This window comes from Dermacentor variabilis, chromosome 6, assembly GCF_050947875.1.
Source record: "Dermacentor variabilis isolate Ectoservices chromosome 6, ASM5094787v1, whole genome shotgun sequence".
Taxonomy (NCBI): domain Eukaryota; kingdom Metazoa; phylum Arthropoda; class Arachnida; order Ixodida; family Ixodidae; genus Dermacentor; species Dermacentor variabilis.
The window spans coordinates 175,351,163-175,375,880 of NC_134573.1; the positions used below are offsets into that span (position 1 = coordinate 175,351,163).

Sequence of the window (24,718 nt, forward strand, 5' to 3'; positions counted from 1 at the left end):
CAGCTGGCAAATTTGGAATGGCATATCACTGTCAACATCATGCTAGCTTTAACTTCACAGCATCAGTTGGAAAGTCTCATTTTGTGAATGAACGTGAAATCACCCTCAAATAGTGTACACAATATGATGATCTGTAGATTCATAGTCACATATACTTTTATAGTTGCTGTAAAAGATATACGGTGTTACGAGTGTTACAAATGTTACTGCATATTTTTTGTGTGGAAGTACTAGAAAGAAAAATAGATTGCTTTCTCTTTTGCCACATTTGTTTGAAGGTGCAGAATTGCAACTTGTCCATGTGTTCAAAGTAATTTTTAATCTGTCCAAAGCTCTCTAACAACTTCGTTGTTTCTTTCCAGCACGAGCTTTTCACAGCTTTCTGGCCCTGAAGAAGGGCAAGATTTCATCGTCGCTTCTGGCTGAAGTGAATGCCCTAAAAGCTACGGGTGCTCTTGAGAAGGAAAACAACGCTGAGAGTTTCATCCGTGCCCTTTTTAACTGGATGCGAAAAAACAAACTCGATGGTGTTGTACTATCTTATGATACATTTGTGACTAATGCAGAGACCTTCAAGAATATAGCTAAGGTATGCGCCTTTTCTTTGCTGTTTTCATTCACAATAGCATGCAATGGCCAAAGGCAAAAATTAAGATTTAGCTCCCTCACAGTAACCCCTCCACTGCCCATAATTATGGTTATTGAAAATTTTTATTTATTTTATGCCTTTTGCTGACTGTTTAAGAACAGAAATACCAGTATACACACATGCCATGATTGCCTCTGGGCTATAAATATTGCTTTCACATATAAATTAATAATTAATGCATAAGTCTAGACTTTTTTACTTATACATATATTTATGTCCTTGCTTTGCATATTCAGTCAAAGTTCTTTGCAAAAAAGAAATGTGTGGCCGCTTACTCATGTATAATGTCATTTTATTTTTTGTGCAGAAAGTATGGCAGCGTTTTCAAAAAAATGCTCTAAGGCCCGTACTTGTCCTCAGTGTTAACTACATGAAGAGTCATGAAACCAGTTTATCAGATGAACTTGCTGGGTGAGTGCAGTTTTGTTCTTGAGTTTCCTTTTATTTTATGTAAGCTTCATTTATTTTTCAGCATTACGTTGAATGTTAATAACTGGTGCGGTTTTTATTTCAGTAATTGTGACTTTTTAATACTTATGACACATGTAAGAAGACCTCAGCACCCATGTAAAGTTGACACTCCATCCAGGCTGCATACCATGGAAGACAGCGATTACATGGTAGGACTGGTTTTTGTTAGATATGGAGCTTAGATGTATTCTGTGTGGAACTGGCCTGACTGGGGAAACGGAAAAGAATTTGAAAAGTGAAAGTTCCAGGCAATTGCATGTGCTTGAAACATCAGTTAACACTAGATTACTTTAGCCCAACCTCCAATCTATATTCCAGCTATAGTGAAGTACAAGTACATTTGGCATCTAGCAGAGTAGTAACATTGTAGGAATATTCTGTGATGTTTTAATTATTAATTGTGTAGTTTGTAGATATGTTATTTCAAGGAGTGTGCTGGACTGGGATAGTAGAAAGGGTATGTGTGCATGCGTGTGTGCATTCGTGCATACATGCATGCACACACACTTGTTTCCGGTGAAACTATCTGCTCTCACTGCAAACTTGATGCTTTTTAAAATCCATGCAAGAAGAGAAATTACATTCACTGCGAATGCGATTGTTGTGCAGCAAAATATAATCTCCGAGTCACAGTTGAAATAACATTAGATTAGTCAGTGTATCATCTTTCATGCATGTGTGCGTGCATCCATGCACGATGTGGAACACATGCATGCAGACTAATAAACAGGGCATTTAAATGCAGTCAATTGGTAGAAACCAAATTAAACAATAGAAAAAGAACCGATGTGTGCCAAGATTTCCTCACTGTATGGAAATGATTCTGGCAAATAGTTCTTCTCTGGTTTGTTTTTGTTTTTTGTCAGATTCATGTTGATTGAGTGCATTATGTTCGTTTGTGATAATGATAGCCTTCCCTAGGAATCATCTGTTAGCACACACAGTGCATTTAGTCATTTGTGATGCTGTAATATACCAGCGTAACTGTTTAGTATAATGTTAATGCTTGAAAAAAATAATAATAATGCATGAGAAAAAGCTTTTAATCTTGGATGTGGAATGTGATATGTTTAAAACCTTAAGTCTTTTTTGGTGTGACCAGATTATGGCATTTAACTTGACTGCCCACTGCATAGTCAAGGTAAATGATGAGAATTAATTGTCCAATGACCAGGATTGCAATACTTATTATTGGAAACTAATGTTATGTATGTTGAATTTCAAAGTGTGATGGTGCATGCAGCAATGAGAAAATGATTAAACTGACTGCTCAGTATCCGTCAAGTAAAATTATAATAGTTCACTTATTAATTGACTTGCAAAATATGTGAATAAAGCAACAACTTCTTTCAGGTTCGACTTTTAGAAGCATCCAGGAATATGACATCTCCTTGTATTTCTATAAACATGGCGGTTCGGGATTTCTTCATTGGAAAAGCAGCTGAAGAGAAAGAAAAGTGCAAGGCTGAGAGTTGGCTGCGATATAATGCAGTAAGTTCATGTATATTGTATTAGTATGCATAGGCTGCCACTTATCTGTATAGCTGTTCCAAGCTTGGAAATTGCAAACAGAACAGCAAAGTAGCATTGTCTGAAGAAGTACATGAAACATGCCAATTAGACACACTGTAGAAGTTAGGAAACTAAGAAGCTTAACTGTCTTACTTTGTTGCCTAGTTCACTGACATGTGCTCTCATAGTGTTTTTTGATCATTCAGACTGCAAAATTGACGAATGCATGCTGTCACAAGGTATAACTGGCAGCCAGCAGCATCTGCAGATAAAAGCTAGCCAAGAATTGCACAAGTAACAGCCCTATAAATAGCACCAAGAAATTTATTGAATAACATTTAACCATGTTATAACTCAACTTTTCTGAGGGTCAGGTATAGTACTTGCAGGAACTTTTTTATGCGCAGCACTTTTAAAATTTACCCTGACAACAGTTGTTGGGTTGCTTGAGTGCTAATGCAGCCATCACTAGTGTTTTTAAGTATTTTTGCCTCTAATTGAATGTGTGCTATGGTCAGCAAAGCATTAGACCCGGCCACGGCGGCTGCATTTCGATGGGGGCGAAATGCGAAAGCACCCGTGTACTTAGATTTAGGTGCACGTTAAAGAACCCCAGGTGGTCGAAATTTCCGGAGTCCTCCACTACGGCGTGCCTCATAATCAGAAAGTGGTTTTGGCACGTAAAACCCCGTAATTTAATTTTTAGCATTAGACCTGTAGAGTGAATGGAATTCTAATCCATAGTGACTCTTGTACCATAAAGAAAGCTTGCACTTTTATGGGAGCACTTAATAATGTTTTTGAAACTGCATTTATCTCTTCAAGGTCTGTGGCATTGATACCGAAAGAACAGACAGCATGTTTGAAGTTGCCCATACAGAGAACGAAACAAATCTCCTTATCTTTGAAAGCAAAGTGTCCATTCAGCACAGGGTAAGTGTAATTTGTAGACCTTTATGCATGGTTGTCAACAGAAGGTTGATTGGTGTGTTAAAACAGCTTACAATTGAGCATCATGTTCTTGTACTTGCATCAGCAAGCACTCCTCCTTTCACTTAGCAACTCTACATGCCTGTGTTGCTGCATGTCAGATAATCTATTGTGGATCATTGCAAAATCTACAAATATTTTTATTTTACAGCTTTCTGAATAATTAATTTCGATATATCCTTCCTGTGCCTGGGATTCTGTCCTAAAATTAAAGAGTTGGTTTGAACATTTTTCTTGCACCTTCAGAGTAATTAAAAACAAGCTGCAACAGATATGTTAATCACATATTAAAAAATCAGATTTTGTTAATTCATTGTATCCATATATGTTGACTGTGTGCATGAATTCCAGGAGATATTTCACATGCACTGTACTTGACACATATTCTTTCCATTTCAAGTTTGCCTGACTGTGATAAAACAATGATAGAGAACCTGCTACATGACTAGATACTGGTACCACCAACACATTCTGAGACACTTGTCATCTAGCACTTTATCCTAATGGGCTTGACATGCATTAATTTCCCCCCCCCCTTTTTTTTTGCATAGATTAACCAGAAGTGGCCTAGGATGAATGCAAAGGGCTTTAGGATCTTTAGTTTGCTTAGTCCACATGATATTCAGGCATTACATTGGTGCTCACAATTGTGTAGGTTGATGGACACTTCATGGGTGCACACAAAGACCAATGCTTCACTGTTAATTGGCTGTTCCCATCTTACTATTAGAGAATTTTGCCACTCGTGCTGCTACAATAAAAAAAAAGGGAAACAGGAGTTTAGTGAAGCGACATTCGTTGTGAAAAGTCTAATGTTAGAAAAAAAGATATGATTTCTATTATGCATCTTACAAATTGGCACCAGTAACATCTTTTGTAATAATGTTATTGCAGAAGTGTTGTGCCAGCATCAAATCCATAGTAATCAAATAAGAGCTTTCAATTGTTAAGCTTCTTCATGAAAATGTGTAGCCACCACTACTGAATGGAGTGGGTTAGCAGTTCTGGGAGCGTCTCCTCATTAGAATGTGGCCGTAATTATTATCCAGTGCTAACTGGCTTTTAGTAATTCAACAGCGCCGTTCAATGACCATTCAGACTGCACTTGGGACATGGATATAACCTGTCTTGCCATAACTTTCTCATCTTCTATGAATGAGCATGAAGTAACATGCATAAGAGTTTGTTTTCTTAAATGTCATTGGGGAAAATATGCAGATGTCAAAGCTACTGGGTGAAGTGCCAAACTTTTGTGTGGCTGCTTTCCAAGTGGAAATGGAAGATGCACAACATGATTGCCCAAGTCTGGGGAAACCTTTTTCAAGGCTGCTGTATATCAAGAGTCTTCTGGGCACAGCCAAAGGTACTCTTGTCATTTTGCAGCTCTTTAAAACTAGAAAGAGCTTTAACTTATGGTAGCTATTCTTTATTATAAATTCAGAAGCGTATAAACTGCGACGAAGTGTCCCAATTAGTAAGTAACAGATGCTAACATGCTATAAAGGTGTTTGTTGACTGAAACCAGTTCTTACAACCAGTTTTTGTGTGGTTTGAATACAGAGGGAAGACGAAAAGCTGAACATGATGCCTCACGTAAGTTTTTGAATCCCTTTATGTTACATACATGTGCATGCGAGTACATGTTTATGCATACAAATGTCGTACCGGTGCACATTTATAAAGTGCATATATCATACAGATGCACTTCACGAATGGCATGGAAGAAATGGGGCACAAAATGAAACAGACTACACTGTTATAATTAAAAGGAAAGAGGTGTTTTTGCTACAGAAATTAAAATATTTTTGAACGGTGCCGAGCTGCACCTGCATTTGCTGATTTATTGCCTGCTTTACGACGAAGCTTGAAAACAGAGTCCTAGGAACTACATATCTTTTTCTCTTTGCAGGAAGTATCATCTGCATACACGATTCTTCTGGACCTACTCTGAGGAAAGCTGTGATGACATTATGCAATTACATCGTGTTTGCATTTGTTCATCTTGATTTAGCTGGTGTACCAGTTTCAGGTACTTCTATGAATTTGCTTTCACAATTGCTCATGCCAGTTCTAGTGGCACTTCCGATCGTGGTGTCAGTTTTCATGAGAGCACTTTTGGTGCACTTGTTGGCGCTTAATCTCACACACCAAGTGTCATTATTTAATGGTAACCTGTACTACATTGTTGTTTAAGTTATAGGTATGTAACCAATAGACCACAAGGAAGCTGCCAAGATTTTTTTTCTGAAAGCAACTCACTGAATAGAAATCATGTGACAATTTCTTTCTCTCTCTTTTTTTTTACGCTTTCCTTGTTTTTTAGGGAAAATACTCGAAAGCTTTCTTGCTATTACACGGCAAACCAATACTCGGGCTGTGGCAGCTCTTGACCCTTATTTTATTGATGCCTTGAACACTGAAGACACGAGGTTCTTGCGACCACTATCCATAAAGCTAAGACGTTGGGCAAGTGAAAAAAAATTGGCTGGCCTGGCTTTGGTTCCTCTGATTTCAACCGACATAAGTACAGTGGCAGAACTTTCGAATGTAAGTGCAAAGGATGCTTTCATGTTTTTTCGAGATTCATCACTGTCATTTTCACGCTGCAGAAAACTGCCTATCACACTCTGCTGAATCGCTGCTGCTCATGTTGAGAGAAGCACCATTAGTGACAAGCATTAAACTTTTGAATAATGAGTCAAATAGTTGCTACTGAATTAGTAAATTCGGATATATTCCTTAATAGTTTTGTGGTTGAAGAAAACAACCAAAGCCACAGCTGTACTCGTCCTGCTGGCAACAATCTGTATAGTGAATACAGGGTATCATTTTAGTATAGCGATTCAAATGCCGTAAATGCATGGAAGGCCTTGATGAAAGGATCCATTCTTCAACCATTGTTCTGTGCTTGCTAGCGCTGTCCCTTGTCATCGACACTGCAGTAGACATAGCTTTAAGTTATACTAAAACTCCCAAACATACTAGTTCCAAAATTCTACTTAATGTACTGAGCATGGTCAGAGAATTAAACTGTGGAGGTTAATTGACTCATACATTGCCAGATAGTGAGGAAATGAAACATAACTCTGTTCATATATAGAGTGACAAAGCCTACTTAAGGAAAGGTGCTGATTGGAAATTCTGTTTATTTGGTTTTGCTTACAGTGCATTCATAACTCTCATTTTTAGTTTTTTTTTCTAGCTATTGCACTCAAGGAAGTAACTGTGGTCAGTTTTGTTGCCCATAGATGGCATGACAGTCAGCAAACCCCCATGCCAGCAGCACAAAGCAGCTGCAGCCTTGATTTGGCCCGATCTCAGGCAAATCAATTAATTTCCCCTAATACAGTTGGACAAACTAGATTTATTTTATTCTGACTGAAATTTGTTGGATTTTATTTACTATATCTGAATTTATCTAAACTTATGGTGTGCTAACATTCTGGAATTATAGAGGAGCTATGAGAAAAGCAGTTGGGGAGCTCCATATAAATTTTGACCTTGTGGGTTCTATTATGTTCACTTAATGCAATGCACAAGCAATCCTGCATTACGACCCCATTTAAGTGATGCTGGAGTTGCTGGGAATCGGGCCTGTGACTTGGTGCTCAGGAGTGGAACACCAAAGCTACTTAGCCATTGCTGCAGATGACGTTACCTTAGATTTTGCTGCATTGTGCATTGCACCTATGTTACTGTTCAAAATGGTGTGGAAGGAGGGCATCATGCCTGAAGTACAAGCAATATTTGTCATAAATTTACTATATTTAGTCAATGACTAAGTGCATGTCACTGGTTCATATACATATAATAAGTACTTGTTCCATGGAGACAAATTTAACAGCTATGGTCTTTCATTCATCCTCAGGCAATCTGGACTGCTTTTCAACACTCATTGGAAGACCATAAGATTTTAATAGTTGGTGTTCATGCCTTCGAAGTTGAGGAACATATTTTGCAACAACTTGGCCGGTATGTATTTTGGTTGGATAGTTCTTATTGAATTCTTTTGTGATTTTTCCACATGGTTGCATGGACCCTGCATTCTTTACTCTTGTTGCAGCACTTGTGACTTTCTTGTCTTCGTTAATCAAGAAGTAAAGCCTGGGCCAGTATGTCGCACACACTATCCAGCTATGAGGAGGCTGGTGTATCAGGACTTTGTGCACATGGTATGTAACTGTTGCATCTGTTCATTTGACCTGCGTTCTGTCATCTTGCCAAGCATCATCCTTAAGGCTCCTCCCATGTATGTCATAACCCCTGTGCTTGGCAACTCCTGGAAGCCCTTGTAGACATCACATGTGACTAGATGGTGAACTAGGTAGCAATAAATATTTTTTTTATCTTTCTCATCGATGGTCCAGCACAACAGGAGTGCACATCTGTCCACTCTTAGTCCATGCTTTCACAAGTCATCATAGTGGTGCATATGTGAAGCTAGTTAATGACTTATCACAGTAAATTAACAGTGTGAAGACAGGACTCAGCTTTGTGTCCCATTTAACATTGTGTCCTTATCCAATCCTTGCGCTATTGCTTCATTACAAGCCATCACAATGTCCTTTCGTTTTTATGTCAAGTGCCATTAATTATGTCAGTTAGTTTCAGATTTGCAACCTCCCATTTTCACTCCATTTATTATAGCATTTACTATAGTAGTTTGTGCTTTTTCCTCTGCCCTACTTATTGGTGACATATTTGCAGGAATGCAGTCACTGTGCACATACCTGCCAACTGCCCCAAATTTGTCATAAAGTTTACAAATTTGGGCTCATTCTATAATTTTGAAAATGTTGCATAAAGCTTTACAAAAAATACCTTCTTCTCATGCAAATGCTTTAAAAGCATTTAAGGATGGGGAAGGCAAGAGTGAAGAAAATAAAATGCATACAAGAAAGAAATTGCAGTGGTACCTGTGCCACCCGTTTTGGCAATGAATGTGCTAAACAGAGGACTACTTTCTTCGAGCAAGTTTATTCAGGCAATTTCTTGAAGCAGGTTAAATCAGCAAAAGCAAAACACTGTATTGTTTCTAAGTCTTTGCTTTGCCTAGCTTGCTGCTCCTTATGTGCTGCATCCAAATGTAAATAATCATAAATAAAGTGTATATGTGTCCCACAAAAGGTGTACGCTCTGGACAAAAACAAAAATGCATGATGGTCCCTTTCCCCCTCCCTTTGTCATTTCCATGAGTACTCTTATGAATTTTAATGTTCCCAGGTTGGCAGGTGTGCTAGGCATTCGGTACTGGCTTACCTGACCCAGTGATATAGGGCAATGGAGGTAGGGGCAACCTTTCAAAAAGCCTTAGCAGCAGCTTAACCACTGCCTGTATTATTCTTCATTTTCTGCTGTGTGCACAGGTGGGATGTTTATCTCTGAGGCTTATGACACGATCTAATTAGTGAAATTTATTATTTTTGTTGCCCTATGTTTCTGCTTGCAGAAAAACATTTCCAGTGCAGTGTCACATAGCTGCCTTTCTGTCAACCTGGCTGTGTTGGGCTTCCGTATGGCACGGTCATCTGACCAACAAGTGCGCATTGGAGACCGCTGTGTTGAGCAGAAATGGAGAAGTCTCTCTGAGGTGTGAGGCTTTGCATGTTCGCTCTTTTGGATTACAATGGTGAATGCCTACTTTTACAAAAGCCGTGCTTTTGTTGCATCGTCACTGTATCAATTTCTCATGCATGATATATTCACAGTGTATAGTTCGACCTACTTGGTCCCGAGGGGAATAGAAAAGCATCATAGTGGCGGCCTCTTCAGTGGGCAGACTGAATCACTGGTGAATTAGTGGAAGAATACATACCGTAGTTTTGCACTTATAACCCGTACTAAGAATTCATAAGATTTAACCAGCAACGTTGGGATGCGGATTATATGCAAATTTTGCCTTGAGGTGTGGCTTCACTACAGCATAAAACACGTGGAAGGTGGGAGATGGAAATTCAAGATGATGAACTAAACAATTACAAAATAAAAGCGGGAGCCAACGTTTCGACAAGTGGACTTGTCTTCTTCAAGGCGACATGTATATGTGACCATGAGAAAGACAAGTCCACCTGTCGAAGCCCTGGCTCCCGCTTTTACCTTGTTCTCATTTAGCTTTGCATATGTCGCCTTGTAAAAGACAAGTCCACTTGTCGAAACGTTCGCTCCCGCTTTTACCACATTCTCGTTTAGCTCATCCTCATGACAGCATAGTTTTTCTTCCGATGTGGCTTCACGGCAGTGCTGTGCACACTGCCATAAAAGCCACATTTTGAGGCACGGTTTCCCGCCATTTTTTTTTTCGTTCTCTCCTAGGGAACCCCACCCTCTCCCCACCCCTGCGTGTTGAAGCTCCCCTTTGTCCCTCTTTCATGACTACCCATTGTTCTCTTCTTTCCAGGTCGATATTTTACATTTAGTAGTTAGCAAACAGTGCATGTGGCACTGGCAAACCAGAGCTCCGATTCTGCTGCACTCCATAAGGCAGCAGTCCTTTAGAACACAGCAGAAGCTGAAGATTATCAGTGTCGCCAAGGAGATGAGAAACAGAGCCGCTGGCCGAAGATACAACATGACTTAGTCGTACATCAGCGAATGGAGATTGTCCTTATGAAAATTTTAATGTTCCTGTATGCAGTTATTTCTGCAAGTTAAAAGAGCTGATTTTTAAAAAAGAATTCTTTCCGGGCAGTTATAATTGGGGATGTGGGTTATGCTCGGGTGGTGGGTTATATGCAGAAAAATACCGCACTGGGTTTTGTAATAATAATAAAAAATTGCTCAATAATGACATTAGAAGTACCTGAGATTTAGGATATAAATACAGGTAAATTTGCACACAAATGCACAAAACAGATTTATTTAAATTCTCTATAAAAAGTTCATTCCTACATAGTTGGTCTGACTAAATTTCTTTCTTCAACATTCATAGTCATTCATAAGATTTTGCATGTTGACTGCAACTTGTTGAGCTTACAAGTTCTAATGATTGCATGCATCTTTCTGCTTTACTTTAAGGTCTGTCCAACAGGTAGCGAAGAAGAAACCATTGAACCAGGTTTAGAGGGCTTGGTTCAGAGCAACAAAACCTATGTCATGATTTTTGAAACCAAACGAACAACTTATGACAAGGTGAGCAGAAATAACAATCCAATGGGGTGACAAACAGATTTTGCAATGACATAACATATAGTCAGGGCTCTTGTGTACACATGTGGAGCAAAAAGTCTAAATTTTGATGTGCTTGTCCATTTGCAGTGAAAGTTTTAGTGGTTCTTCATTTTGGTAATTTCAACTCTGTAAATTTTCTTTACTTTGTTGCTGTTGTTATGGAACGTTTGGATGACTTAGTCTGGTTAAAACTGATGTTCCAAATATGCAGAAGATTTTCCAGTGTTTGTGATGTGGGAGTCAGGAAAAGTATTGTTTTCGTGCCCTTCATCACTCAGAAAAAGATAAAAGAAAGAAGAAGCAGAAAAGGAATGCCAGGCAGCTTGCTGTCAGTATTACAAGCTCCAGTACTAAAAGGATCATCTGAACTGTCCCATGACCATGGAAAATGTCCAGGGTAGCAGAACAGAGAAAGTTACAATAATAGTAGTTGCAAGAAAAATAGGAGAATATCAGTAAAATCAAGAGGACAAAAGATATAAAAAATTTTATATTCAGTGGACTCTGGATAAACGAAACTCGCTTAAATGAGAATGCTGCATAAACGGAACAATGGTACAGTCAACTACCATGAATTAAAGAAAGCACTGTTAAGTGAACCACTATTACAAATCAACAATTTCATATTCATGACTGTGTGAACAGTGGCATACACTTATCTGATTTTTATAACAGGAATTATGTCAAAGTAATTCTATATCTGGAGCTTCATTTTGTTCATATAATCCTGTAAAATTTGGAGGATGCTTAAGCTTTGCCTTTAAAAGTGGAACGCAAAAGCACTCAACAATCCCTGACTGCTTCTCACACTTCCTGGCAACTGCAGCTTATGTAACTGTAATGTTTACCTGGAAATGCTGGCGGTGAACGCTATGCACAAGGCATGCTTAAGGTTCTTCCTTTTTTCTCCTCCTTCACTTCCTCTCGGCACTGTCGCAGATGCGCGGAGGTGAGTGCCAATCTGGATGGTGTTGCAAGGAACCGAGCAGGCTGTGCCGCTCTATAAATGGTAGAAACACTGGAAATGGGGTGTGTGTCTAAGTTTCTGCGTAACAAAATTATGTTTTCTCATATATTCAAATTAGAACCCATTGCCATGTCTGTAGGTTGTGTGTAAGTTGTGCTTTACAAAGATTTATCTGACGCATTTCACTTTAAGAAATTCAATTAGTAGTTCAGTAATGCCTCTGCACCACATCGATCATCTTATGGTTCAATATGCATGGTTCAGAAGGATTTTTCACTGACGAGACGCCCGGCACCAGACGCTCACACCGGATTTTCTGCGACACAGGACCCTTAATGCTCTCGAATTAACACAGAGGTCTCAAACACGTGGCTCGCGGGCTGCATGTAACTCTTAGGTGTGACTCATGTGGCCCCACTGAATAGTGCACCATCTCTTTCTCTTAGAATGTGCTGTTGCCTGTTTCCTGACTTGCCCAACTCTCTGTGTTCCTTTTTGTAGCGAGGTAGTGTAGCAGTTCTTGTTCCAAAAAAATATAAGCATTGGCAATGGAATAACTAATATAGACAGACCTTTCAAAGTGATAATAGCATGCTAGCAAGATTAGGCGTGACTAGACGGGACCATGGTCATCTTTCTTCTTAAGAGTAGGTGTGAGTGTGAAACCTCTTTTTCTCCTCAGTATGCAATAAAATGGGTAGTGCAGCCAAATGTCGAGGAAAACATGTGCAAAAAATGCACCAAAGCCACGTGCTTATATAGCAGGCAGTTTTGCAAACTGTTCTTTTCTTGAATCGCATTACAACCGCACTGACACATTGGCATTCAGTGTCGACCATGGCTCCCTCTCCCATGTGCAAACTGCTTGGCGAGAAGTTGTGTAATCACAGGCAGGCACTGCAAAAGGAAGGATAGGGGGTGGCGCAGAAATGGGGCGACTGAACTGGATGTGGCCCGGTGTCAGAAATGAGTAAAATAAAGTATAATTAATTATAGAGTTTTACATGGCAAAACCACTTTCTGATTATGAGGCACCCCGTAGTAGAGGACTCCCGAAATTTCGACCACCTGGGGTTCTTTAACGTGCACCTAAATCTAACTACATGGGTGTTTTCGCATTTCGCCCCCATCGAAATGCAGCCGCCATGGTCGAGATTCGATCCTGCGGCCTCGTGCTCAGCAGCCCAACAGCATAGCCACTGAGCAACCACGGCGGGTTTAAAATAAAATATAAGAAATATAAGATGGTTTAGCAACATTACCTTACTACTTATTACAACTTCTAATGTTTCTTCTGCATCGCTGCCTCACTTTGTAGTGGTAACTCCCGAAAAGCGTACACTACAGGGTGGCAACATCTGAACTTCATTACAGCTATCACTTATTTCTAAGGCTATGCAAAACATGACATGTCCTTCTATACTTTAGAAGGCATTTCTTCCTTGGAGCAACTTTGTGCAGAACATGCATGTATTATTACATCATTCACTGCTATGCTGCCAACAATAATACAACTTTGTTGCAGTTTCTATCCGAGGGTACTGTTTTCGGTATTACTAGCATCTATACTAGATTTATGTACTATTTATGTTTTGAGTGTGAATTAACTTTCTTCAGGCTTGCAGAAAGGGCCTTGGGACAGACCACAGAAAACCTGAGCGGCTTTTCCATGCTAGTTCTTGCCATTAGTGGTGCAGCAGGCTTGCATAAGTAATATGTTAAATTTTAGTTGACATTCTTACTAATATAGCCTACTTTCAAGGGCGCTTTTTATCGCTTGAAAAGCACTATTCATATATTGCTTTGATTTTTTCTTCGTACAGGTGGTCAAGTTTCTTCAAGCACACCCTGATGGCTGCGTTGCTGTTTTTGGGTTCAATTTTGATGACCTTGATGGCCACTGTTCAAATGAGCAAGCTTTTCCACGTGTTCGCCTCATAGCGGATATTATGTCCAAGAACAAGAGTTCGCTGTGTAAGAATACCTCACCTATATAGACATGGCAGTTGTCTTTGAGGGTAGCAGAATAAGCACTTTAGGTACACAGCTCTTATATGTTGACAAGAACCTCACTAACCTTGCTGCAACCTGGACTGCTACATAGAGGATTGCTAAAGTAAAAATTTTCATTGACTCAGAAATAGCATGAAGGTACAAAGGAAACACATACAGGCCTTTTAGAAAGAAAACTTTGCAGTTCAAGAAAAATTTGGTCTGATCTGGGAATGGGAATGTAATGGAACCTTGCATTAAAGCCTCTCTGGAACAGTTGCTCTACTAGCTGAGCTAACCACAATCCTAGCAAATGGTAGGACAAAAATGAATAAATTGACAACTCAGTGCAAGAATATTGAATAAGCAAGTTCTGGAAAAATGTGCAACTTGGAGGAAGTTATAAGAAGTTGTTATCCAGACAAAAGTGGATAATTAGATTCTGAATTACATCTTAAATATGTCTTTCATGGAAGTCCCAAAATATGTTCCTATATTACGAATATTATATGGAAACGTTGTGGTTGGAGCACAAATGTGGATGTGTTGAAAGGTTTGCACAAGTTAATTGCACGGTCAATACAAAATGAACACATATTCATGCATGCAGCATTGTACACTGTTCATCATACCATGTGATGACATCACATTATCATCACACATTTACTGTAAAATATGTAAGGGTACATAAAGGTCTGATTAAATTTTGCAGCTATTGCTGTATCATGGATACAAACAATATACTGTTTCTTTTCCTTAAAGGGTTGAATGAAGTAAAGTAATTTCATCTTTAATTTCTACTTACTTTTTCAGTTTCTACAGCGACAAAGTACAAGGATGGTAAGGAAACAATGCTCTCTACAGATGCTGGAACTATATTTGACTATTTTTGCCATTTCAGAGCATGCAAAGGAACCAGAATTCAAGCATTGTAAGTACAAATACCCGGGCAACACCTAGGGAAAATAATATGCTTTAATATTGAAACAATGAACGGTGCTTAAAAGTGAGGTGTAAGTCAGTACATGGAGGGAGTAGTTGTGCATAGCTTAGATATCTTCAGGGTGGGAAAGTACTGGTTAGGAAGCATCTAACATGCGAAGAAAGAATGTTTCTGTTGTTACTCACTGCATGCCTATATGAGGTGTTCAGAGAAGTAGACTAGGAAATCAGGTTACTTGCTAGAACTGACGTCGATTTGCATCTGAGCAGTATGAGAAGGAACACCAAATTTGTTTTTAAGCAACAATTACTAGTGGCATGCGGGCTCAAGTGTTGTGTTGATGTGTAACGATTAGCGTTTGTATAAAATTTGATATAATTGAACACTGCTCTGGGAGGCTTCTGTTTTAAGCTACATTAACTGAAAACCTCTTGAAAGTAATTTGAGTGGTTGTTTCTTATTGCTCGTGAGAACAAAAAATTTATGCAACTGGCACACAAATTGGCACACAACTGGCACACAAATTCTTTGTTGGTAAACTCAATAAAGTTGGTAATATCAGTATGCTACTACTTGTGCTGCTGAGCCAAAGCATGCATTCTTGGGACTGTTGCAAGCCTGTAACGAGAGTTTGCGTTGCTACTCTCCCTGTGCTTTTGCACACACTGGCACAGATATGTAGTGCATTATAGCAACACAAGAAATTCCGCAATTTTTTTTACTCCCTTAAAAAATAGTGGTAAGGATATTTCTCTTGGTTGTGATTCTCATTTTCTAACCTACGCAACTACTGTTAATTTCTTTTATCTATTTGTTGTTTGCAGCCTCTTTGCTGTGTGTGTTTTCGGAATCTGCACAACTAACAGACAGCTTCCCTGGAGAGCTGTGCAACTACATTGTGTTCCAGTCTGTTGAGTATATGTTAGCCCTGGACAGGGTTGCTATCCACAATGGTAAGTAGATTCCGTCAGAAAACTGCCACAGCCTTGTATCATGGTTTATTGATTGTTTCGTAGTGCTAGGCAGGGTTGCTATATACCAGACTAAGTAATCAAATAGGATCACAGTGGTACTGGTTCAGCTGGAGGTTTACATGCTATGCATGTAAGATCTCAGCTGATTCTGGGAAGCATATATGGGCATTTTCTGCACTCTCACAACTCGCACCTTCTACTGAGCGTGGGCAACGCTCTCATGCTTCCATAATTTTGGAGTGTTAGAACCAGCAAATAAAACTCATCACAAAGTCAGACAGTTGTGATTGCCTGTCTAGTTGCCTCTGTGTTTTTAGAAAACAGTTAATTGACAGGGTCTGTGCTATCATGCCAAAATTCAATGTGAATTAGAAAAAAGAATGCTAAACACCTCTCATGCTTACTTACTTGAAATTACAATCTGATCATTGTAACTAAGTTCTAAAAAGTGCTTCTTTTACAAACTCTGTGAATGAATTGCACCACTATAACACTTGCTGGGGAATGGAAAAAGTGAGGGGCCAAAATGGACCTAAGGTCTGTATACTCTATATCACTATTTCTTTAATTGGTCCACTCACTCACTCTTTAGCTTTTACTGCTTCGAAAGTACTACAAAGATGAAATTGTGCTGCAGTTTTATGAGCTTAGTAATAAGACAGCACTTCATATATGTACTTAGATCAGCTTGCAGTACTTAAAGTTTTATGAAGTGCAATTGTTTTTTTCAGAAGTGGCCAAATTAGAGATGCTTTGTTGCTACTATGAAATGGATAACTGAGGATGGATATGGTTTGTGAATTACTGAGGTATGAGAGCGATATTGATGAAGGGCAAAGGGGTGCTGAGCACCATGCAGAGATGAGTGTACTAAGGAAGTACAGCCAGTGAATGAGGCTGGATGAAAATAGTCAGTGTAAAGAATTAAAGTGCAAGCATACTGATGCTCAGCTTGAACATTTTGCTTTACAAGTGAAAAAGGGATGAGCCTAAGCAAATGCTAAGAACTCAGCTGCAGCATGTAACACATGCTATATGCATAAGCAAAGGCAGATACCAGTAAACTTATTGATAGGTAATGTCAGGAATCCTGTAATATTTATTGAAGTATTTTTTCACAACACTAGCTGCAACAGCCATGCCTTGCAGATAACGCTCTCGTTACTACTGCTCACATATTTCAGTCGTCTTTCCTTGCTAGGCATGTTGCATTATTGACAACACACATTCATAGAATGTGCATTTAGTTTGGTATAGTACAGTAGAACCTTGTCGATACGTTCCCATTACGTGTGTTTTCCCGGCACCAGCGTACGCATCGAGAACACAAAAAATGACCCATTAGAGTTACGCTCATTTTTTACTGGTACACATTCCCAGAACACACTTTTTCGGCACCATCGTTCAGTACGTGGGCTACGCCGCATCCAGCGTAGCCCAGCAGCTCGATTTCACTTCAGTTTCCCGTTGCCCTCTTAAAACACCACGAAATAGGAAAACCACAAAATGCATCTCCAGCCGCGTGTTTCTATTTACGCCTAAGCCCAGTGCTCAACCACTGCGCCACGCTGTGCCACTCGTGTGTACCACGTTTTTAGGTACTTTTTCCCCAAAGCACCACGGCAAGCGCCCTAGATCCTTGTAGGTACTTTGTGGGAGTAGGCTCTACGGCCACCACCAGCTCGACATGCGTTGGCGTCTCGTGCTGCAACGATCCGCGCGACGCTTCGCATTACATAGATGTCCGCAATAGTTGAGTCGGTCAATTATGTTTCTTTAGTTACTTTGGATTGTACGTTTTCCCGGTTAGTATGTTTCTTCTGGCATTTTTTTTCCAAAACGAATGAACGAGGTTCTACTGTATTTGTAGTCTTTCATGCTGCTAGCTGTTCCTGACGATGCCAAAGCCATCCATTAAAGGGGGAAGACACACTTCTGAGGTCATATTAGTAGAAAAAGTAAAGTATCAGTCGTTAAGTCAAAGGATGATGTTTCAAGACTCGTAGTTTCCTTGGCCACATTACAGTAAACAAGAGCCTGTACGTGCTCACATCTTTGAAGGTGAACAAATGGCATGGTATGTTTTTATCTGGGGAAATCTGACTAGTTGTATTTTTGTTGAACCCTTGATAGGCAAGCATTAGTATTCTCCCTTAAGTTCATTCAAAAGCAATTCTTTCATGAACACATTTAGCTTTTTTTTTGTTCTTGTTACAGAGGCCACTTTCAGAAAGTTCAAGCGCCTTCCAAGGAACTCTGGAACGTGGATGCTGGCTGCAATGACCCAGTTCTCGTGGCTCAAAAGAGCAGCCACAAGGTCTGTTTTCACCAACCTGTTTGTGAAGGCAACAAAACACTGGGCCCTCCAGCAGAGGCTGCACGGCATTGCCATGTTCCCAGAAGCGTTAGTACCACCAAAGGTGTTCTTGGAGGTTGCAAAGGCAAGTCATCTGCATGTTTAACAGGGTTTACTCCGCTACAGTCTTAGTAGGGCATGAACATTAGAGAGGATTGTTGATCAATAAACCCTCTGCCGAAAGCACATTAGACCCTGTTCAGAAGAGTCAAGTTAAATAAATTCCAGCATGAAAGCTTTAATTCACAAATAATTTTCTGTTTTGTTATACAGCAATATGTGTACCTGCTCATGTTGGGCTCTGTGATGTTAGCAAAGGCATTGTTTTTAACACATGGTAAAGCGGTGAGACACTGTTTGTTCCTATTTATTACCAGTGCATATAAATTACCTTGTTTAAATGTTAAACGGGCACAAAAATGAGGTTAGCGTCATGTGAAAAATATGTATGTAAACGCCATTAACCCCTTCACTGCCGACTCTGAGTGAACTCATCATGACAAAGGTTGAGCTACCTTGAAATTTTGACACCTGAATAATACAAGATGTCCTTTACTATATTTTTTTCAAGAATAGCATTAAATATGCTATAGGTATTACTGGTATTATATTTTTAGTAAAAGGAAAAGACCACATAACTGCAGGTTTTTTAAAAACGTGCACATTTATCTTCATTTCTTTCTTTTAAATTTGTCAGCAGTTAGCAGAAAGCAAACAGGAGTGGGCAGGTTACATACATGTGCATAAGAAAAGGACATAACTCAGAGAAAAGGGTACTTAATGGATAGAACCTTTAAGTAAAATCAAATTTTCTTAGTGTTAATGATGTATCAGGTTCTTTAGCTCCAGTCACATCCCAATTTCTAAACTGTATTTGCTAACACTGATACAATGTTGAGTTTACATGGCTGACCACCAAAATTCTTCAGGACATCATGCCAAGAACATGTGGGAGAAAATGTGCTTGGAGCAACTAAAGTTCCATGCTCAGCAAGTCAAATGCAAGAGAGAAGGCAACCTGCCTTGGGCATATGTGCTCAGAATTTGTCAACACTTTCTTTTTATTTAATGCACTTGACTTAGTTAAGCTTAAGCTGACCTGTATGTAGTTTACATTATTTGAGCTTGGATGATTTTGCATTTGATTTCAAGTGACACAGAGCTCACATTCTCACACTAACCTGTTTTTCCATGACAGTGCCTGACTAGCTGGTACATAATATTAAAAATTAATATTGAAAGTAAAAACATTAAAAATTTAAAAGTGCACTAATGCATACAGAGCTGTACAGTGAATCTGTCTTTTCTTGACATCATGTGATGTAGTGATAGAGAGACATTAAATCTAATTACAGCATGAGCAGAATAATAAAGTGCAAAATATTAAACAGCGAGAAAGTAAATATTGTGTTTTTATGCCTTGTTGACTGGGTAGTCACATTGCTTCCATCAAATACTGTGACATGCATAGATACACTGCCTAATTTTGTTCGTACCCTCACCACAGAGAACATACTGGGCATTTAAGAATAAGCCTATGGCCTTGGGCCTTGTCGTTGGAGTTCCAGCAAAGGAGCATCATCTAACAATATGGAAGAGGCTGAGCAGATTCTCGGATGTTATAGTGTTTACCATGCATCGCTCAGCGCCAAATGACTTCTGTCAAATCAACTTTCCTTCTGTTGAACCCTTCAGTAGCAGGCACCTTGAAGAGATGGTAAGTAGGGAAGGTATCATCTCAATCACAGTACTTTGAGCAAGGCTCAGTGACTTTAGTCATGCCTAATTGCCAATATGTCATTCAATAAATTGTTCCAATAGAGAAGACTACTGTTGCACAACGAGTCTCGTAATTTTTGTCGCAGTGTTTGTTCAGACTGCTAACTAGCTGCAACCACCAGACGTTGCAAATATTGCTGCTCACATGTTCCAATTGTCTATCATCAAGCTTTTTGTAAAAGCTGCCATGCTAAGCTGGGTTTCACCAGTTAATTTACAAAATTTGTGTACAGCATATTAATACAAAATCTTAAAGGAAATGTTTTCAGTTTTGTATTTAATAATTCTATATGAACTGATTTCGTTCAACAAGATTATCATGTCTACCATGACAGGGGTGTAGCTTGGCAAGGCAAACTAAGCGACTAGTCCGTTACATGCACTAAATGAAGATGAATCACTTTGCAGGCAACCATATCCCGATATGAACGACACCACGCCGTGGTTTGTATGTCTGTAAACCTGGCTGTTCACCATTTCCGAACAAATAGACATGCTCGTGTTGGAGACCATTGCATCCGTGAAGAGTGGGAGGACTATTCACAGGTGATAAATGCGCATTGCTGATGATGACAGCATAGCCTATGGCTTTATACCCAAAATTAAGCTGTCGGGAGGAGCATCTAGTGACTTTATTTTGAGTACCGTACTTCTATGCTTTAATGTGTCATCATCATCATCATCATCAGTATCACCATCATCATCATTGTTATATGTGCATGCATCCTAAGTCGCAACCTCCAGAAAGCACCTGTATGTTCGTATCGTCTCTTGCACGAGGCAAGATGCCCTTCTACAGTGACAGCTATAGTAAAACCTCGTTAATTCGGACTTCTTGGAACCGAAAAAGATGTCCAAATTAGCTAGCCAAATGTCAAACTATTGAGAGCATATATAAAAAAAAACATGCTTACTACGTCAACACGCATTTATTTACTGAATGAATCATTGAATACTGTTTCTATTTTGCACAAACACAGTGCATAAGCTGCAGTTATCGTGATCTCGTGACTGGTTACCGCTTGCAACGGTGAAGGCCTCGCGTCTTTCGGCGCTACCGTCGCAGCGCAACCATGGTGCTTGTCTTCATCTGAGACATGCTTTCACTATACCGGGCACACATCCCAATTATTTTTTCGCCAGTGAGCTGGATGCCAACAGATTGTCTGTTCATCGCAACGTAGCCAGTGCTCTTCCTGCTCGACAGCTTCCACCGTGTGTGTGACATTGCAGGCACAGAATGGGAGCCGGCTAGCACCGGCTCAAAGCGAAACTACTGCTTACTGCAACCGTGGTCGCTGTCGACACTATCATGGACAGCGACCACATAGGTCTCAAGCCATGTGGCCTACGTGTGCACGGAATCAAAACAAAATGACTGTTTGCTGCAGGCACTGCGAATGAAACCATAGTCATGGATGGCAACTATACTCATGTTATGTATCCATGTGGCGGAGTCCCCATTAAGGTGATGCGAACTCCGCTGCTTCGTCTTGGTTGGACGCTAGGATAAACACTTTTGCATCACTTCGCACTCGCCAAGCTCCGAAATTTGTTCAAATTAACCAGTGTGTGGCCAAATACGTCCGTATTGCTACACGCGTGTGATATTTGCTTGTTTGAACGAGGCGTGTGGGCGCCATCACTCGAGAAAAGAGGAGGAAGAACAAGCTGGGCTCGTGCTGTAAATCTAACCAGTCAGCACTGCAACTGCTGTTGTAAATATAACCTGTAAATAGTTGCTTGTCTTACTGACTCGTCCTTCGTGTAACATTATGGTGGAGGTGCGTGGTGTAGCAGTATTAAAGAAAGAGTAATTTGTCTAAATGATGCTTACGCTGGTCAGCACTGGAAGACTAGTCCGAATTGTGCAATTTTCCGAATTAACAAGGGTCAATTTAACAAGATTTTACTAGTTGGTACAGGGGCTTTCTATGTATATTTGCACTATCACCATGGCTCATTGTCTTGTCGTGATAGCTTCCCAGCAGTAATGATAAATTGTCATCATGTCGTCATGCCTAGACAAAGTAAAGAAACGGGGGAACCGAAAATTGATGTTTAAACTAGCTTTGGCCAATGCTTGTGCGGTATTGCATCAGGCCCCTTGGGGTAGCTCATCGCATTCTTGTTAAAATGTTAAATTTAATACAATCATGTTACATGATCTGTTGCTGTGATGGGCACCCACACAGACAGTAAGGGGAATATGTGTAGCTACTGACTGTAACGCACTGGTTATGACACATTACTAAATTTTTAGCCTCCCGCCTTCCATATTTGCTTAAGGAAGGAGCCTGGTCTTAAACTAAACATATTTAAATCTTTGTTCTTTGAGTAACGTTGCTTATTCCGAATATAAAGTCAATTCTTGTTTATTTCACTTGGTTCTAATTTTATGCAAGCTCCCTCTAATAATTTTTTGGAAAAGCTTGCAGAAATGAAGTTCTTCACTTTTTGCTAAACAAGGTATGAACAGTTTCTGCACGATTCAAGAAATACAATGAGACCAACTTTATTGCTTTGCTTATGCTAGCATAAGAGTTGGGATACGTTGAAGACTTCCATAAGAATACTCTTGTGACTGTCAACTTTGAAGCCTCACAACAAGATGACACTGTCAGAATGGCTGACCCATACACAATAGCAGAACTCGATCCTCTGAAATGTTTGCATCTACGACTGACAGTTTTCTTTCAGATTTTCATAATGGACCATTCTCTGCTACTCCGTTGCATGTCATTTAATGTCATAAATGTCATGACCTAAATGTCTAATATTTAAATGAAATATTTTATTTCAGGCCTGTGCGAAGATAAGTTCTAAAGCGACGGTAAACTGGGAATGGTTGTCGGCCATCTCTTCTAATATCACTGTCACACGCACATTTGAAGTACCGAGGACGCTTGCAATGAAAGTGAGTGTAAAACAATGTACTGTGCTGTAGGATAGGATTAAAGCCTTGTTAAATAAAAGAAAAGCTGGGTGAAAGTGGCAACTCCTAAGTTCTAACTTATCCTTCTCTGCTAGCTGCACCACCTAGTAATGAACACTGGCACTATCAGTAAATTTCACGCATTTACTGGAAAGCCCTGTCTTGCACAGCATCTTGTCAGTCAATGCAATAAAAACTGATGTGCTACACATTGGAGGGTTAATAACCATACAGTATTTGCGGGTGCTGTCTGCGGTAGTCATATGCACAGTCATATGTGCAGTTGTAGATTACAAAGAGTTCGTGTATGCAGTTAATTTGCAAGTAAGGGTCATTCATGTTACAAGTATTGCCATGGGCTCTTGACGTGTGTGCCACATTTAGTAACCATTGCACCCATCTGTTCTTGTTCAATGGTGTTCTTAGTTGTTGATATTTCAAGTTAGAAATTAAATTTTCCGTGTATTACCCCTTAATAGACATGTCTTTTCATGTGTTCCTCTGTAGGCCAACCAGTTCTTGCATCTGAATCCCAAGGGGTGCTTAGCGGTGTTCAACGTAGATTATGACGATCCACATGGCACATGCCCTGAAAAGCAGCCATTTCCCCGCCTTAGTACACTGGCCAACCTAAGGCATGCTTCTGGTAATTTGTAGTCACTTTCTGTTTATTTTTATGCTAATCATTTACCCTTCTCTTTCAGGTTCAAGGCATAACGACTGAGATGTGGCCAATGGTTTTCCCACAGTTAATAAATGATTTTGTTGCTGAATAAAAGTGTACATTGTAACAGATGGCATTTCACCGTAGGTCACCATAGTGGCCTTGGTTTTATGTGTATGTATGTGCATCACTGACAACAGGTTGCTGGAGTGGCTATAGCCTCGTGCTACTATACGGAAATGCAACTACAACTGTTGCATGAGCATGAGTATGGAGATTGTTGGAGGGGGGGGGGGGCATAGTGTTGGATGAGAAAGAGCACAGCATGTATGCAAGCCAGTCTCATGGAAGGCAAAAGAGTCATAGTCGTGTCTTGCAGCGAGCTTCTACGTAACCACTGCACCTCTGTAGAAACCTGGACGGGCAGTTGACATGTTGCCAGTAAGCTGAGCAACTGAGCCACAAGGCAGTTCATAGTTTCAGCGAATGTCTACGCTAAATAAAAGGCTGTTTCTGCCTTTAAAGTGCCCCTCACCAGGCCAAAAAGCAAATTTCGGTTATATGCTGAAAGTTGTTACGTGCCCTCTAGAGAGCGTTGCGTCCCAGTAAAAAAAATTGCTCGAACCAGTTGGAAATTTCCAACTGTGTTTTGGGATACCCATTGGAAAAATCCGACAGGTCCACTTGGACCTATTGTTTTTTTTTTTACACAATTGGGCCTAATTGGTCTTTGAACTAGACTTGGGACCAACATGACAACTGAAGGACAGGAAAAAATTTTAGAAAGCCTAGATGGGCCCTAAACTTGATGTGACAGATATACTTGAAACTCCTTTTGAGAAGCACACTCATACATGAACTTTCTCTTCATTGACATATCCAACACTGGCCACTTCACTATGAGAGATGTCAGGTGCTATATTTGCGAGCAAAATTTGGTTGTCCAATGTAGTGCCAGTGGTACATGAGAAATTGGTAAAATTTTAAGATAAATATTTAACTTGATAGAATGCTAAATGCTTCTCTCCATTGATCACATGAAAATAAAGATTTTACTTTAAAGCTAACATTATAATTTTGTTATTATTATCAACTATTCTGTTGTTTGGCGAGATTACTCATCGGCTTCCAATTGGGTTTATTTGGGACCAATTGGCATACCAAGCTCCAATGATGTCCAACAGGAACCAACTGAACTTGTCATGATGCCCATTTGGAACTTGGGCCTCCGATGGCGTCCAATTGTAACCAGTTTGGTCCCACTGAAAAATACAACTGGACTCAATGTCTTTTTTTTTTTTTATTGGGGTCGCACGATT

At 39.8% G+C, this 24,718-nt stretch overlaps 1 protein-coding gene across 1 annotated transcript in view; it reads left to right on the forward strand.

Moving 5' to 3' along the window:
* Window positions 1–23,545, forward strand: part of LOC142585838 (uncharacterized) — a 71,857-nt gene extending 48,312 nt beyond the window's left edge. Inside the window, exons 36-59 of the mRNA XM_075696873.1 lie at window positions 363–589; window positions 957–1,060; window positions 1,164–1,269; window positions 2,474–2,611; window positions 3,458–3,565; window positions 4,841–4,985; window positions 5,064–5,096; window positions 5,183–5,215; window positions 5,532–5,651; window positions 5,946–6,169; window positions 7,491–7,594; window positions 7,686–7,794; window positions 9,072–9,212; window positions 10,637–10,750; window positions 13,580–13,730; window positions 14,562–14,588; window positions 14,650–14,679; window positions 15,516–15,644; window positions 17,883–18,106; window positions 19,529–19,738; window positions 20,209–20,346; window positions 22,604–22,717; window positions 23,243–23,381; window positions 23,440–23,545. Coding sequence (XP_075552988.1) covers window positions 363–589; window positions 957–1,060; window positions 1,164–1,269; window positions 2,474–2,611; window positions 3,458–3,565; window positions 4,841–4,985; window positions 5,064–5,096; window positions 5,183–5,215; window positions 5,532–5,651; window positions 5,946–6,169; window positions 7,491–7,594; window positions 7,686–7,794; window positions 9,072–9,212; window positions 10,637–10,750; window positions 13,580–13,730; window positions 14,562–14,588; window positions 14,650–14,679; window positions 15,516–15,644; window positions 17,883–18,106; window positions 19,529–19,738; window positions 20,209–20,346; window positions 22,604–22,717; window positions 23,243–23,381; window positions 23,440–23,459 — 2,888 coding nt within the window. The 3' untranslated portion in view covers window positions 23,460–23,545. The remainder of the gene's footprint in view (window positions 1–362; window positions 590–956; window positions 1,061–1,163; window positions 1,270–2,473; window positions 2,612–3,457; window positions 3,566–4,840; window positions 4,986–5,063; window positions 5,097–5,182; window positions 5,216–5,531; window positions 5,652–5,945; window positions 6,170–7,490; window positions 7,595–7,685; window positions 7,795–9,071; window positions 9,213–10,636; window positions 10,751–13,579; window positions 13,731–14,561; window positions 14,589–14,649; window positions 14,680–15,515; window positions 15,645–17,882; window positions 18,107–19,528; window positions 19,739–20,208; window positions 20,347–22,603; window positions 22,718–23,242; window positions 23,382–23,439) is intronic.
* The last annotated feature ends 1,173 nt before the right edge of the window (window positions 23,546–24,718 follow it).